Below are 13,162 nucleotides of genomic sequence, written 5' to 3' on the forward strand. Positions count from 1 at the left end.
TATTAAATTAATAAAGTTTTAATTTAAATTTTAAATTAATAACAAAATTGTATTATTATTATTTATTAATAAAAATTAATACAATAATATTTCATTACATTACTAATAATAACATTTTATTATTAATATTATTTTTATATTAAATTAATAAAGTAATAATAATAATAATAATAATAAGATTCAGGATTGAAATGAAAGCAAGGGCGATAAAGGAAGGCCAAACTTTTAATCTAATTAATTTTCATACTTTTCATAACTGCATCCAAGACTGGCATGATGACCAGAGATCTACGTTCCAATCATAAACTGTATAAGGTTCAGAAAATATTGTGACAGGTAACACTCAATAAGTTATTACTTACCTATAAAAATTTTTTATCGTGCAATAAATATATAAATATTTTACAATAAAAATAATTTTAAAAATAATAATAATAATTTCTAAAAATTAATCATACTTTTTCTGAGTTATCTGGTACAGTTTTCCATCGACTAGTTTGCCCCCTTCGTTGGGTCCGGTGTCATTCCCAAACTATCAAAATCAGCAAAACCTCCAAAGATGATTTGAAGTCAAAATCTAGAGTTATGTGTTACCAAGAAAAAAACACAATTTTTTCCATTCCGGGATGTTGAGGAGGACTACGACTCTTCAACCTAAGAGTTCAAGCATCATCATTCCGACGGTTTTCTCCCAGCGTGTAAAACCGGCATTTCAACTGCCCTTTAAAAGCTCCCTATTTACACTGGAAATATAAACCATTTGTCCGAGCACTCCGAATGGAACAGTAATATTTAAAAGTCCGTAGAGTTCAGGTGAGCTGTAAAAAAAACTCCCCACTTATCGCCACGTGCTTTCACCGGGAGACGGCTGCGGTAGCTAGCAGGCACCCACGGAGGTCAGCGAGAGACCGGCGCCTGATATGATAAACACTCTCCGGGGGTCCTTGCTCGGCGTCTGGCGTAGTCCCACTTCGACAAGAGCCCGGTCGATCCCGAGTAGGACATGTAAATGTTAAAAAGATTAAAAACTCATCATCGTCTTAGACGTGCGGCCCCCGTCGTTCCCTTTTCCTCGCCTCGCCACCAATCAGCGTGCCCCGTGGAAAACCTCACGCGGGAGAAAAAAAAAAAAGACACGGGCGACTATTGCCGGTGGAGATAATAGACGAAGGCAAATTGCATTTCTCATCAGGACTTTCATTAACCCCCGGGACCCGCGTGGAAGGCATAATCTGTAACATTAACACTCCCGCACGATTCCGGCGGAGTCAAAGCGCACCTTTCACCGCGCTCAAAGATGAAAAAAAAAAACTCCTCTAGCCTTGAGCAGACAGGTGCCATTTACCTTTTTTTTGTTTTTTTTTTTCACCTCACACTCCTGTTCATCAAAATGCTCTTAACAGACAGTTGAGGCCTTTCTCTCCATAATAAGAGCTGTCAAAAGCAAAGGGTCCACACTTCAAGAGTTCGACTCCACTGGGAGTCCCAGTGGGAATAGCGGAATGGTGTAGAGCACACTATTAGCGCGGTGCAGCGTGCGGGCCTCCCATGGATGAATATTTACAGTACGGTTTAGAAGGTGGACAGGTTCTTCAACTTGACCGAGGTGGAATCGGTACATCTTTTGGCGTTAAAGTAGTACTGCAAAATAGGCTTAGCAAAAGTAAAAAGTCATTCAACCATTTTTTGGGGGCTATTTGAGCTCATTTATTAATACTTCTTCTACTGGTCTGGAGCCAATAACCATGATAAATGAGTGACAACTGTAGTAGTACTATAGTAGTACTACTTGCTAAAAGTATGTCTCGGTTATGATGGTACCCCATTCCATTCCGTCATTCCAAACAAAGCATCCATGTGTTGGTGACTGGGCAGTGGTTCTTTGTGAGTTGGAACACTATAGACAGATTCCAGCCAGGGACTCTGGGACTCGAACACACACACACACCATACGGTAACTGGATTTCTGTCTCTTTCTTTCATCGGTGTCCACAAAGGCTTTAAATGCCTTCTTACAAAATTAAAAAAATATGTGAAAATATGAAAAGAGCTGGGCTGCACGGTGGACAAGTGGTTAGTGCGCAAACCTCGCAGCTAGGAAACCCGAGTTCAATCTCACCCTCGGCCATCTATGTGTGGAGTTTGCATGTTCTAATTGCAATCAATTTTAATAAACGGAATATGTTCATACTTGGCTGCACGGCGGTCGAGTGGTTAGCGTGCAGACCTCACAGCTAGGAGACCCGAGTTCATTCCCAGCCTCGGCCATCTCTGCCTTGTGGGGGTGCTGGAGCCTATCCCAGCTGTCTTCGGGCGAGAGGCGGGGTACACCCTGGACTGGTCACCAGCCAGCCAAACAACCATTCACACTCACATTCATACTTATGGACAATTTGGAGTCGCCAATTAACCTAGCATGTTTTTGGAATGTGGGAGGAAACCGGAGTACCCGGAGAAAACCCACGCATTCACGGGGAGAACATGCAAACTCCGCACAGAGATGGCCGAGGGTGGAATTGAACTCGGGTCTCCTCGCTGTGAGGTCTGCGCGCTAACCACTCGACCGCCGTGCAGCCAAGTATGAACATTCATCCATTTTCTACCGCTTATCCTCACAAGGATCGTGGGGGATGCTGGAGCCTATCCCAGCTGTCTTCGGGCAAAAGGCAAACAACCATTCACACTCACATTCATACCTATGGACAATTTGGAGTCGCCAATTAACCTAGCATGTTTTTGGAATGTGGGAGGAAACCGGAGTACCCGGAGAAAACCCACGCATACACGGGGAGAACATGCAAACGCCACACAGAGATGGTGGGATTGAACTCGAGTCTGTGCATTAACCACTCAACCACCGTGCAGCCATGGTTTCCTTTCCTATAAATTAAAAAATGTCGTTTTTAAAACGTGCAAATATCATCCTCTCCCCGGCATTCAGAAGTGAGAATCTGTGGTCAAACACTGCTAATTATGCACGCTATTGGCCAACTTGCACTTTGGACTGCTCACATACATGACGAGGAAAACACGCCGCCATTTCGATGCCACTGTTGCGCTATGAAATAACATTGTCTCGCCAACTGCATGCAACACATTTCAAAATACAGCAAGCTATTGTTGTATTTATCTTTTAATCTGAAAACCAATTAGCACAAACAATGAGGGGGGATCACTTAATTGGATAGGAAGACCGTTGCCAGGGGAACAGCAAAAAAATAAAAGCATGCTTTTGTGTAACACACTATACGTGAGTAAATTAAATTGTCAGATTGCGATCACTCGAAATTTTGTCTGGTGTCAAGGAAGGGCAAATCCAAAATGCAGCACATTTCCCATCGACCACGGCCGGCCTGCCTTCCTTCCTTCCTTGGCTTATTGTGGCGAGCTGCAGAGGTGTCGTTTTAATCACCGGAGTCACTGTGGCATGGCATAAGTTGGCCTTTTTAATTACCGTGTCGATTGGGCACAGCTAAGGAGGATGGGGATGCCTGCCCACGCCCCCCCGAACGCCACTCTGTGCCCACTCGGCAGCCCACATGCTTGTCTGTGTGGCGTAATGAGCAACATTCAAATGTCCTCTGCCTGATACCGAAGTCGGCAGCAGGAAGGAGAAACTCAAAATTTAACCTTCCTCTTGTGTTAGCTTTCTGGTATCATCTCTTAGGTTAACGGGTCGGTTTTGACCCGTGTATAAAATACCGTTAAGTTACCATCAAATTTGCTTCTCATGTCTTGGTTACCTTCTTAGGCTTCCTCATTCATGAAAATGTTGGTTTTAATACTTTTGGTGTGGGCATGTAGGCCTTTTTTGTCACTATACCCCTCAATTTCAATTTCCAAAAATGGTAAAAATGAACCTCAAAAGAATCATATTCATAAATTGAAGGTTGTTACCTGGTTATTACTGAGGGATATAGAACATATATCATTCATTCATTCTTTTTCTACCGCTTTTTCCTCACGAGGGTCGCGGGGGTGCTGGAGCCTATCCCAGCTGTCTTTAGGGCGAGAGGCGTGGTACACCCTGGACTGGTGGCCAGCCAGCCAATCACAGGGCACATATAGACAAACAACCATTCACACTCACATTCATACCTATGGACAATTTGGAGTCGCTAATTAACCTAGCATGTTTTTGGAATGTGGGAGGAAACCGGAGAACATGCAAACTCCACACAGAGATGGCCGAAAGTGGAATTGAACCTGGGTCTCCTAACTGTACTGTAGTTAAAAGTGAATACAAGAGTCATTCATTCATTTTCTACCGCTTTTCCTCACGAGGGTCGCGGGGGTGCTGGAGCCTATCCCAGCTGTCTTTGAGCGAGAGGCGGGGTCCACCCTGGACTGGTCGTCAGCCAATCACAGGGCACGTATAGACAAACAACCATTCACACTCACATTTATACCTATGGACAATTTGGAGTCGCTAATTAACCTAGCATGTTTTTGGAATGTGGGAGGAAAACCGGAGTACCCGGAGAGTCAGCAGTAGAACATAGGTTAGTTTCAGGCAAATATCAGTTCCCTACTACAAAGGGATACTTCACCAACATTCATTCATTTTCTACGTCTTATCCTCTTATCCTATCCGAGGGTGGAATGGAACCCTGGGTCTCCTAGCTGTGAGGTCCGCGCGCTAACCACTCATCCACCGTGCTGCCCATGATCCAAATTGTAAATGTGAAATCAGCCAATCAAATGAGTGAATTCACCTCACATGTCTGGACAATTGTTTTTCTGCTGGTATACTGGAAAAGCGGTCAAAATGAGAATCCCCTGAAGCTTACATGATGAGAAGAGGAGCTGGTTGTCATTGTGTTGGCTAATTGTACACTTATGATTTCAGTTGTGGCTCAAAATATTGCTTTATAGTCATATTATTATAACCATGTTGAAACCAGACCATTTTAAAATAGTAGTAAAAATTATTTATTTATTTATTTATTTATTTTTAAATAGAGTTTCCTGACAAAGTCAAAAAGCCTTGATGCAATAAACAAATGTTATAATTCTTTTTATGCATTAAAATGTAAAACGGGCCGACCCCAACACAAGAGGAGAATTAAGAAGTAAAAGTTACTAAAAGATGCTGCAAAGGTGCAACAGCCGCGTGTTTTAACCCATTAAAACAGTTTGCTAGTTATATCCAGTCAACTTGTGCATGTCAAACGTGCACAAGCAGCAGTGAGGAGCCACGACTAATTACCACTTTATTGACATTAATAGGGGAAAGAATGGATCATTTCTTTAGCAATCATAGGCTGACAATGAATCATAAAAAAAAAATGAAGACTAATTATGCAGTCCAAATATATAGTTATATTAAAACGTTGAAGACAAAAAAGCTTTAGAGCAAACACCCACACAATAAACATGATTAAAATTCAAAATGTAGCCGCACATAAAATTAATCCCTGGACACTTCATCCTCGTGTAACCTCTAATTAACTTTGACGAAGCATTGCATGCTTATGTAAGTCATAATGAAATGAGTCATTACAGTGAAGAAGTGCACTGTTATAATAATGATAAACTTTTGTTTCGTGTAGGGAGGATAAGACACAAGCTTGTGTGCCCACGTTAAAAGGTAAACATGTCAATCAAAGTAATGACGGCGAATGGAGTTGCATTGAAAAAATGTTTAGTTTTGTTTTTTTAACTATGCACTGGCCTCTCGTTTATAGCGTTTAACTGGTTCCGGACACGACCGCGATAAATACATTACCATGGCATAGGACTCACTGTTAATACTCACTGTTTTATTTATTTTATTTTATTTTTTTTAATTTATTATTTTTTTATTGGATTGTTTATACTTTTATTGCTTTGATTCTTGTTTTTAATATTTTAATATATATTTTTCTATTTTATTTCTTATTTGATCTTTTTTTGGATTAAATTCAATTTGTACCTTTATTTAATGTATTTTATTTTTACTTTTTTTATTTTACTAGTCTGTGCAGCACTTTGAAAACTCTGTTTATAAAATGTGCAATATAAATAAAGTGAATTGGATTGGAATAAATTGAATATTTTGATAAAATTACATGAAATATTACGCCTGTAACCACATTTACACCCCTGTTCTTCTTTGTTTACATCACATTGCGCAACTCTTTCGCTGCAGGGTCTCGAGAGGGCCGCAAATTAGCAAGCGACCAGGCTAACAAGTTAACCAGTTAGCCTCAAAGTTATTTCTTCTAACCTTAAGAAGCCAAAAAAATGTACCACTTCCACACAGAATGGGAGAACTTTTTCTCTCCGTCATGGAGGACATGCCACGGCTTATTTCTAGGGCTGTGTCGAGACACTCGAGGCGATACACGAGATCGGAACTGCGAGAAATTTTAACATTGCAACTCTGTGTATGCTAGCGGCCCCGCCTCTTCCCACGGAGACAAAGAGACTGCATCCAAGTTTATATTGAGCAGTGGAAGATATGTTTAGATTGCAAAGTGCATGGAAAACTTACTGGCTGGTGCAGCAGCAGGCGTCCGCGGAGGTACTGGACTAGATTCTGGCACAGGAGAAGATGATACTGGCCCCACTGGAGCCTGAGCCTGTGGAGGTGGCGGCAGGGTGGTGACAGGCTCAGAAACAGGGAGGGAGGACAGGGGTTGGGAATCAGGAAGCAGGAGAGCAGGAGGGGATGCAACAGGTGAAGGAGCAGTAGGCTCAATTAGTGGAGGGGGAAGCGGGGTTACTGTATTCACCACAGCGGGGACGGTTGCATCAGCGGGGGTTGGAGAAGCAAAGCATGTAGTTACCGGCTCAACAGCAGCAGCAGCAGGAGGAGGAGAAGGAGGAGCAGGGGTTGCTAGTGGCAGGGGAGGCTCAAAAGCTGCAGGTGACGAAGAGGGCAGCACCATGTCAATAATGGTGGGCGCTTCTACCTGCTCGGGTTGAGGAGGTGGTGAAGGTGTGGGTACGGTCTCTGGGGGAGGTGGTGGAGGAATCAAGGTGGAAGGAGGTGCGGGCCTGGGATTTGGGACAAACGGGGGCGCCGTAGCAGGTTCTCTCATTCGGTTGATGACATTCTCAGACAGCTGGAAATCAAAAATATCACAATTTAATTTCGGATTTTGACACTAAAGAGTACAACATTATCGTAAATGGGATTATGCTTTTATTTTGAAGGGACTCCTGTCAACTCAAGTCTTAGCTGACTGACTAAAGCCTCTCTTTTCTAAATTTAACCGCATGCAAGCTCACTTTTGAAGCCTTCATTTTGAACTACTTAGCAGCTCAAGTGACCGCAGTCTTGTTATGTATCGTTGATGCTACAGTTGGTGTTGCTGTGGCCTCGTAATGTACACACAGTATTTACAGCAGTTCTGTGCGTTTTACGGTTCTGTACGGTTATGAACACTTAGCGTCTGACGTCAACATCAACATTCCCGTGACGTTTATATACCTTAATTTAACACTAGATGCTCAAAGGAACCATTATTTCATCTTAGCCAGCAATAGTGCAACGCTTTGCAAGCATGTGTGGAGTCAACTCACCCTGATGCCCTTCACCACAGTTACGTTCTCGTTCTCGTCTGACTCATACGACACACGGCGGGTACTGTTATTGGCTCCCATTGTCAGACCGAACGCCCTAAATGTGTTTAAAATAGCTACATTAATTACAAAACGAAACCATTCACTTGAGTTTTAGAATAGTTTGAAGGCGTTCGGAGTTGTCAGAGGCCCGCACGCATTTGTTCCGGTTTGGTAGGTTGACGTAGTTAAGAAAACCGCACGTGATTGGACAACAGCGTTACCAAACCAAACATCAGCGATTTTTATTGGTCAGTTTTCCCCTTGAAGCCGGAAGTTAAAAAAAAATAATAATCTCACGTATTCGCGTGTCTCCATTCATTTGATAACGCACACATGTTTTGAATGTCCATACTTCTGTTTCTTCTAATTGTTTATGACCGCAATAAATACATTTCCATGGCATAGGACTCAATGTTATGACTTTCTAAACATGGTTTTTAACATTATTAGAGCCCTGTAGACATGAAATAACACGTCTGTAGTCACCTTTACACTCCAGTTTTTCTTTGTTTACATCACATTGCGCAAATCTTTCGCTGCAGGATCTCTGCAAATTAACACGCGACCAAGCTAGCAAGTGAGGCCTGTGCACTAACCACTCGACCGCCGTGTATGAACATTCATTCATTCATTTTCTACCGCTTTTCCTCACGAGGGTGGCGGGGGGTGCTGGAGCCTATCCCAGCTGTCTTCGGGCGAGAGGCGGGGTACAACCTGGACTAGTGGCCAGCCAGCCAATCACAGGGCACATATAAACAAACAACCATTCACACTCACATTCATACCTATGGACAATTTGGAGTCGCCAATTAACCTAGCATGTTTTTGGAATGTGGGAGGAAACCCGGAGAAAACCCACGCATGCACGGGGAGAACATGCAAACTCCACACAGTGATGGCCGAGGGTGGAATTGAACCCTGGTCTCGTAACTGTGAGGTCTGCACGCCAACCACTCGCCCACCGTGCCGCCGGCAAATTAACCAGTTAGCCTCAAAGGCATTTCTTCTAACCTAAAGAAGCCAAAAAATATACCACTTCCACACAGAACGGGAGAACTTTTTCTATTTCTTCTACTTCTGTTTCTTGCACAGTTGTTGTTGTCACGCTACAAGTGTCCATCATGTTGAATAAATTACAACAACATGAAAAAATATTTGTTTTGTTATTTTAAGCGGTGAATATCAAGTAGTGTAGATATGAGTTTCATTTGTCAGGACCAGAATGCGGAGATATATTGCATGCAACTGTGAGGTAATTATGGAGCAGAGCTAAAGACAGAAGGTGAGGAGGAGGAGGAAGGAGGAGGCGTATCTGCCACAGATGACCTATTGTAATTCAGACTGAACAGAACATATTGCTGATGGCTTTGGAATGCTGCCCAGATTACTGTCAGCTCCACTTCTTGCACACAAAAAGAATATCTTTGTCCAGTGTACAAGCACGTCCAGTTTCAACAACAATCTGTTGTTTTTTTTTCTTTCTTTGTACCAAAAAAAAATATATTGCTCACAATAACATTAACTGCGTCTAAAATCCTTAAGACATTTATGTTTTTTTATATTAGGGTTTCCAGTTTACAATTTGATTCAAAGTTTGGGAGCCTGTCAGCTTCAAAATGAAAAAATATAGCTTTGCTTTTCCTAATCTAAACCATAAACGTCCCAGAAAGTCATGCAGCCTTGCAGGATATAAAAGTATAACACGGCAATTTGATTAGCCTTGAGTAGAAAGCCTATCATTAGGAATGACAGTTCATTATTCTTGGATATTGTAAACAGAAACAGAAAATAACGTTTGTTATTATTGCTTTTTGCCTCGGATTGTTGTATTTTTTTGCAAGCTGGGTCTGCTATAAAAACACTTTTTTTTTTACAAAAAAAAACCAGTGGGAACAATTGAATCCGATATATCCGAGGTTTACTGTATATAGAACCGACATTTACAGGGCAACAAGGTAAGCTCTACAACAGTCAAATCAATCAGTTGTGTGCAAACACACATCAAAGTGAGCGGTATGACCTTGGTGCCTGAAAAGAAGGCAAGTAGATTAGTTGGACCGATGAGAAGTGGTCAGCAGGGTTCGGCGATAAGAACTTCAAAATTAAACCCGGACCAGAAGATTCCTTTCTTTTCCAAAGAAAACCGTCAGCATCTTTTCCTTTCTTAGGCTAGGTGAGAAAAGACGTATAGCTCTCACCAACAATGTTATCTCGTCATTCCACCGGCACATCAATCAAGGTCTAGACTGCTAAGAATTGACCTGCGCCAAGAATCAATGCCCTACCATTGTCATTGGTACAGCAAAGATTGTCAGCGATAAGACCAAGCAAAGCCCTGCCAAATCTAACACTATGGATGCTCTAAATGGAAGAGGCTATTAACAACGCACAAACCTCTCTGCTGGCTTTCCTTTTACAATCTCAAGAGATATGGATCGAACGTTTCCAATAAAGGAGGTCTCTTATTATCTGCACGTTCTGTCAAAAATCAATATTGCATTAAAAGAAGTACTTAGATATGGCTTTTAACACAGCAGACATATTTACTTGACATCTGTAAAACTGAAAATGGGAAACAATAGGAAATAGATAATGATACATAGTTAATTGTGGTCAGTGGAATATGTGGAGCATCACTGGTGTAATGGGACATTTGTCTGCATTTTAATGGCAGAAAACATGCGTCAGGAAGGTGTAAACCTAAGCCAAAACCATTCATGATATTGGCTCATCTGTTGTAAACCTTAACTGGAAAGGTGCTGGGGGATTTATATGTAAAAAAAAATGATAAATGTGGTCCTAATTTAAAAAAAACATGTTTTAAAGTAGTAATGCTGATAATATTATTTTTTAAATTTACGATAAAAAAAACATTACCTTAAATCCCCCTCAAAAAACGTCTTAAATCTGCTCCACAGTGACGCGAAACAAGCAATCGCCATTTCAACTACAATTCCCACAATCCTTTGGAGGGAAACACCCGCTTCGTGCTTCCGGTTTGGGCGCCGCAACTGGGAAAGATGGCGACCGACACAGGACGATACAGAGGAGCTGTCAACAAAAACAAAGACCCCTCTGGTCTTCTCATTTCTGTCATAAGGTACTTTTTGTAAGATATTTTATTTCATTGTATCAAGTTAACTTTGGAGAAAATGCATTTTGAGGCTGATTGCGCTTCGTGGACGCTTTAGCTGTTTTAGCATTGTGTCCTTCCTGTTTGGTTCATCGGCGTGTGTTTAGCTAATTTCTGTCGGCTAATTGTTAATTTTGTATTATTTCGTCTGTCTGTCTTCAAGCTGATTATATCTTTACAGTTATTACCATTTTGCCACGTTAAATTGCGTTTTAGGGTTACAATAGTGCCTCATATTGCGTTGTGTATTCTAGTGTACTATGTACATGACTATCACTGATACATAATATATGTATATATACTACTCACAAGACGTTATGGCTATTCCAGATATATTTACATACATACTTAACGCACAGCTTGCTATTTTCTGGCATAACAGTTATGCATATCCCTAACGTTTTGTGAGTGATCATTTTATTTTTTTAATACAAATAAATGTGTCTCCCACTTTTTTATTCCATCCAGGACTTTGTCCAACAGCGATGACGTCCAGGACAGGGAGACTGAAAAAGGTCGTCTCGAGGAAGCTTTTGAAACATGTGACCGGGATCTCGATGAGCTCATCGTTCAGAATTATGCCGAGCTCACCACCGCCATTAGGACGTACCAGAGCATCACCGAGCGCATCACCACCTCCCGTAACAAGATCAAGCAGGTAGAAGCGTTGTGCTATATTATATAAACATGAATGCACAAGTAAGCAGCATAACATGGAAGTCACTTCCTTCTGCAGGTAAAGGAGAATCTTCTGTCCTGCAAGATGCTGCTGCACTGTAAACGTGACGAGCTGAGGAAGCTGTGGATCGAAGGCATCGAGCACAAGCACGTTCTGCAGTTATTGGATGAAATTGAAAGCATCAAGCAAGTGCCTCAGCGGCTGGAGGCTTATATGGCTAGCAAGCATTACCTCCATGCCACTGATATGCTGGTGAGTCCTGCATACATTTGGACGGCATCCCACCAAAAGTATTTTTAAGTTTTTTGGAACAGTCAACAAACTGTATATTTATGCATTTTAGATTGATTCCCGCCGTGCTCTTTCACACTAAACGGCCATTTCGTAGCTTTTTAAAATTCCGGTGTGCACGCAAGTGCAGTGTGACGCTGCGCAGGTGTGTTTGATGTGCATTTTTCAGCCAGACGACCAGACCCTGTGATGTCTCTCTACCTCTGTCACTCCCACACATCTTCCGACTTTGGCAATAATTGGTCTGCTTGAATGGAGTTATCTCCAGTGGAAGGTGGGAGGCGGTGGTGAGAACAAAAGGAGCGTGAAAATCCTCCTGGCGAGAGTGGAACGAAGCAGAGCTTCCTTCAACCTGAGCTCGGTGGCTTTGACGGGGTTTTTTTTTGTAAGGGACTTCAAAGTCACTCAGACGTTTCGCTGCTTTTCTTGAAAACTTAAGATATGCTTCCTTTAATTGATCTGGACATTCAAAAATAGTTTTACACTGATTTTTTTTTTTTCGCTGGAAAGTGGTGGCTTAGTTCAAACTGAACTCAAACTCTGTTTGAGAGAGGCTTATCTCCGAGAAGTTAAATTCTTGTCCCTGCAGTCCTAAAAGCCTGTTGGATGAAAAACCACACTAAGTTTCTTGCCATTTTTTCTCTAACTCTCTTTTTTTTGATATTCCAAATGTATTTTTTGTTATGTTTATTGATGGCTTCATAGAGGACAATGAATCAGGTATCCCGTGGTACACAAATCCGATCCATATGTGCTGATGTTGGCAAGTAACGCAACACAAACCACCTCTGCAGTTATAGGAAAAGGGTCCTCGTGTTTATTTAATACAGCACTTATATAGACCTCATTAACAATAGCAATGACGTGGATTTCCAGAATTCAGTCCTTATCTGGTCATACCTTTTGACTGGACCTAAGTATTTTGGTAGAACATCTTGGACTCCAAACACATCTTGTGTAACAATCAGGTCTTGTAGCCCTCTTAAGTTCAACTAAAGTTTACCAAAAAGTCATATTAAGTACAAGAAAATAGTAATTTACAATAGGGGGGTACAAAACCCCCAAAACAACAAACAATGTCTCTCGGACTAGTCTTGGCCACTCGGCACCGTTACCATTTTTTGTTTAACAATCAGGTCTTGTAGCCATCTTAAGTTCAACTAGAGTTTACCAAAAAGTCATATTCAGTGTACAAGAAAATAGTAATTTTACAATAGGGGGGTACAAAACCCCCAAAACAACAAACCATGTCTCTCGGACTAGTCTTGGCCACCCGGCACCGTTACCATTTTTTGTTTAACAATCAGGTCTTGTAGCCATTTTAAGTTCAACTAGAGTTTACCAAAAAGTCATATTCAGTGTACAAGAAAATAGTAATTTTACAATAGGGGGGTACAAAACCCCCAAAACAACAAACAATGTCTCTCAGACTAGTCTTGGCCACCCGGCACCGTTAGCATTTTTTGTTTAACAATCAGGTCTTGTAGCCATCTTAAGTTCAACTAGAG

The 13,162-nt window shown here is 41.6% G+C and overlaps 2 protein-coding genes across 5 annotated transcripts in view; one reads left to right on the plus strand and one right to left on the minus strand.

Moving 5' to 3' along the window:
• chchd3a (coiled-coil-helix-coiled-coil-helix domain containing 3a) overlaps positions 1-7,752 on the minus strand; it is a 62,789-nt gene extending 55,037 nt beyond the window's left edge. For 3 of the 4 annotated variants that reach the window (XM_058077717.1, XM_058077718.1, XM_058077719.1), the window contains exons 1-2: positions 7,510-7,752; positions 6,476-7,049 (exon numbers count right to left, since the gene is read on the minus strand). In XM_058077717.1, coding sequence (XP_057933700.1) covers positions 6,476-7,049; positions 7,510-7,590 — 655 coding nt within the window. In that variant the 5' untranslated portion in view covers positions 7,591-7,752. The remainder of the gene's footprint in view (positions 1-6,475; positions 7,050-7,509) is intronic. The other variant, XM_058077720.1, reaches the window with a different exon arrangement.
• A 2,761-nt stretch (positions 7,753-10,513) lies between these two features.
• exoc4 (exocyst complex component 4) overlaps positions 10,514-13,162 on the plus strand; it is a 108,212-nt gene continuing 105,563 nt past the window's right edge. Inside the window, exons 1-3 of the mRNA XM_058077159.1 lie at positions 10,514-10,651; positions 11,153-11,342; positions 11,421-11,615. Coding sequence (XP_057933142.1) covers positions 10,572-10,651; positions 11,153-11,342; positions 11,421-11,615 — 465 coding nt within the window. The 5' untranslated portion in view covers positions 10,514-10,571. The remainder of the gene's footprint in view (positions 10,652-11,152; positions 11,343-11,420; positions 11,616-13,162) is intronic.

Source organism: Doryrhamphus excisus, chromosome 7, assembly GCF_030265055.1.
Source record: "Doryrhamphus excisus isolate RoL2022-K1 chromosome 7, RoL_Dexc_1.0, whole genome shotgun sequence".
Taxonomy (NCBI): Eukaryota; Metazoa; Chordata; class Actinopteri; order Syngnathiformes; family Syngnathidae; genus Doryrhamphus; species Doryrhamphus excisus.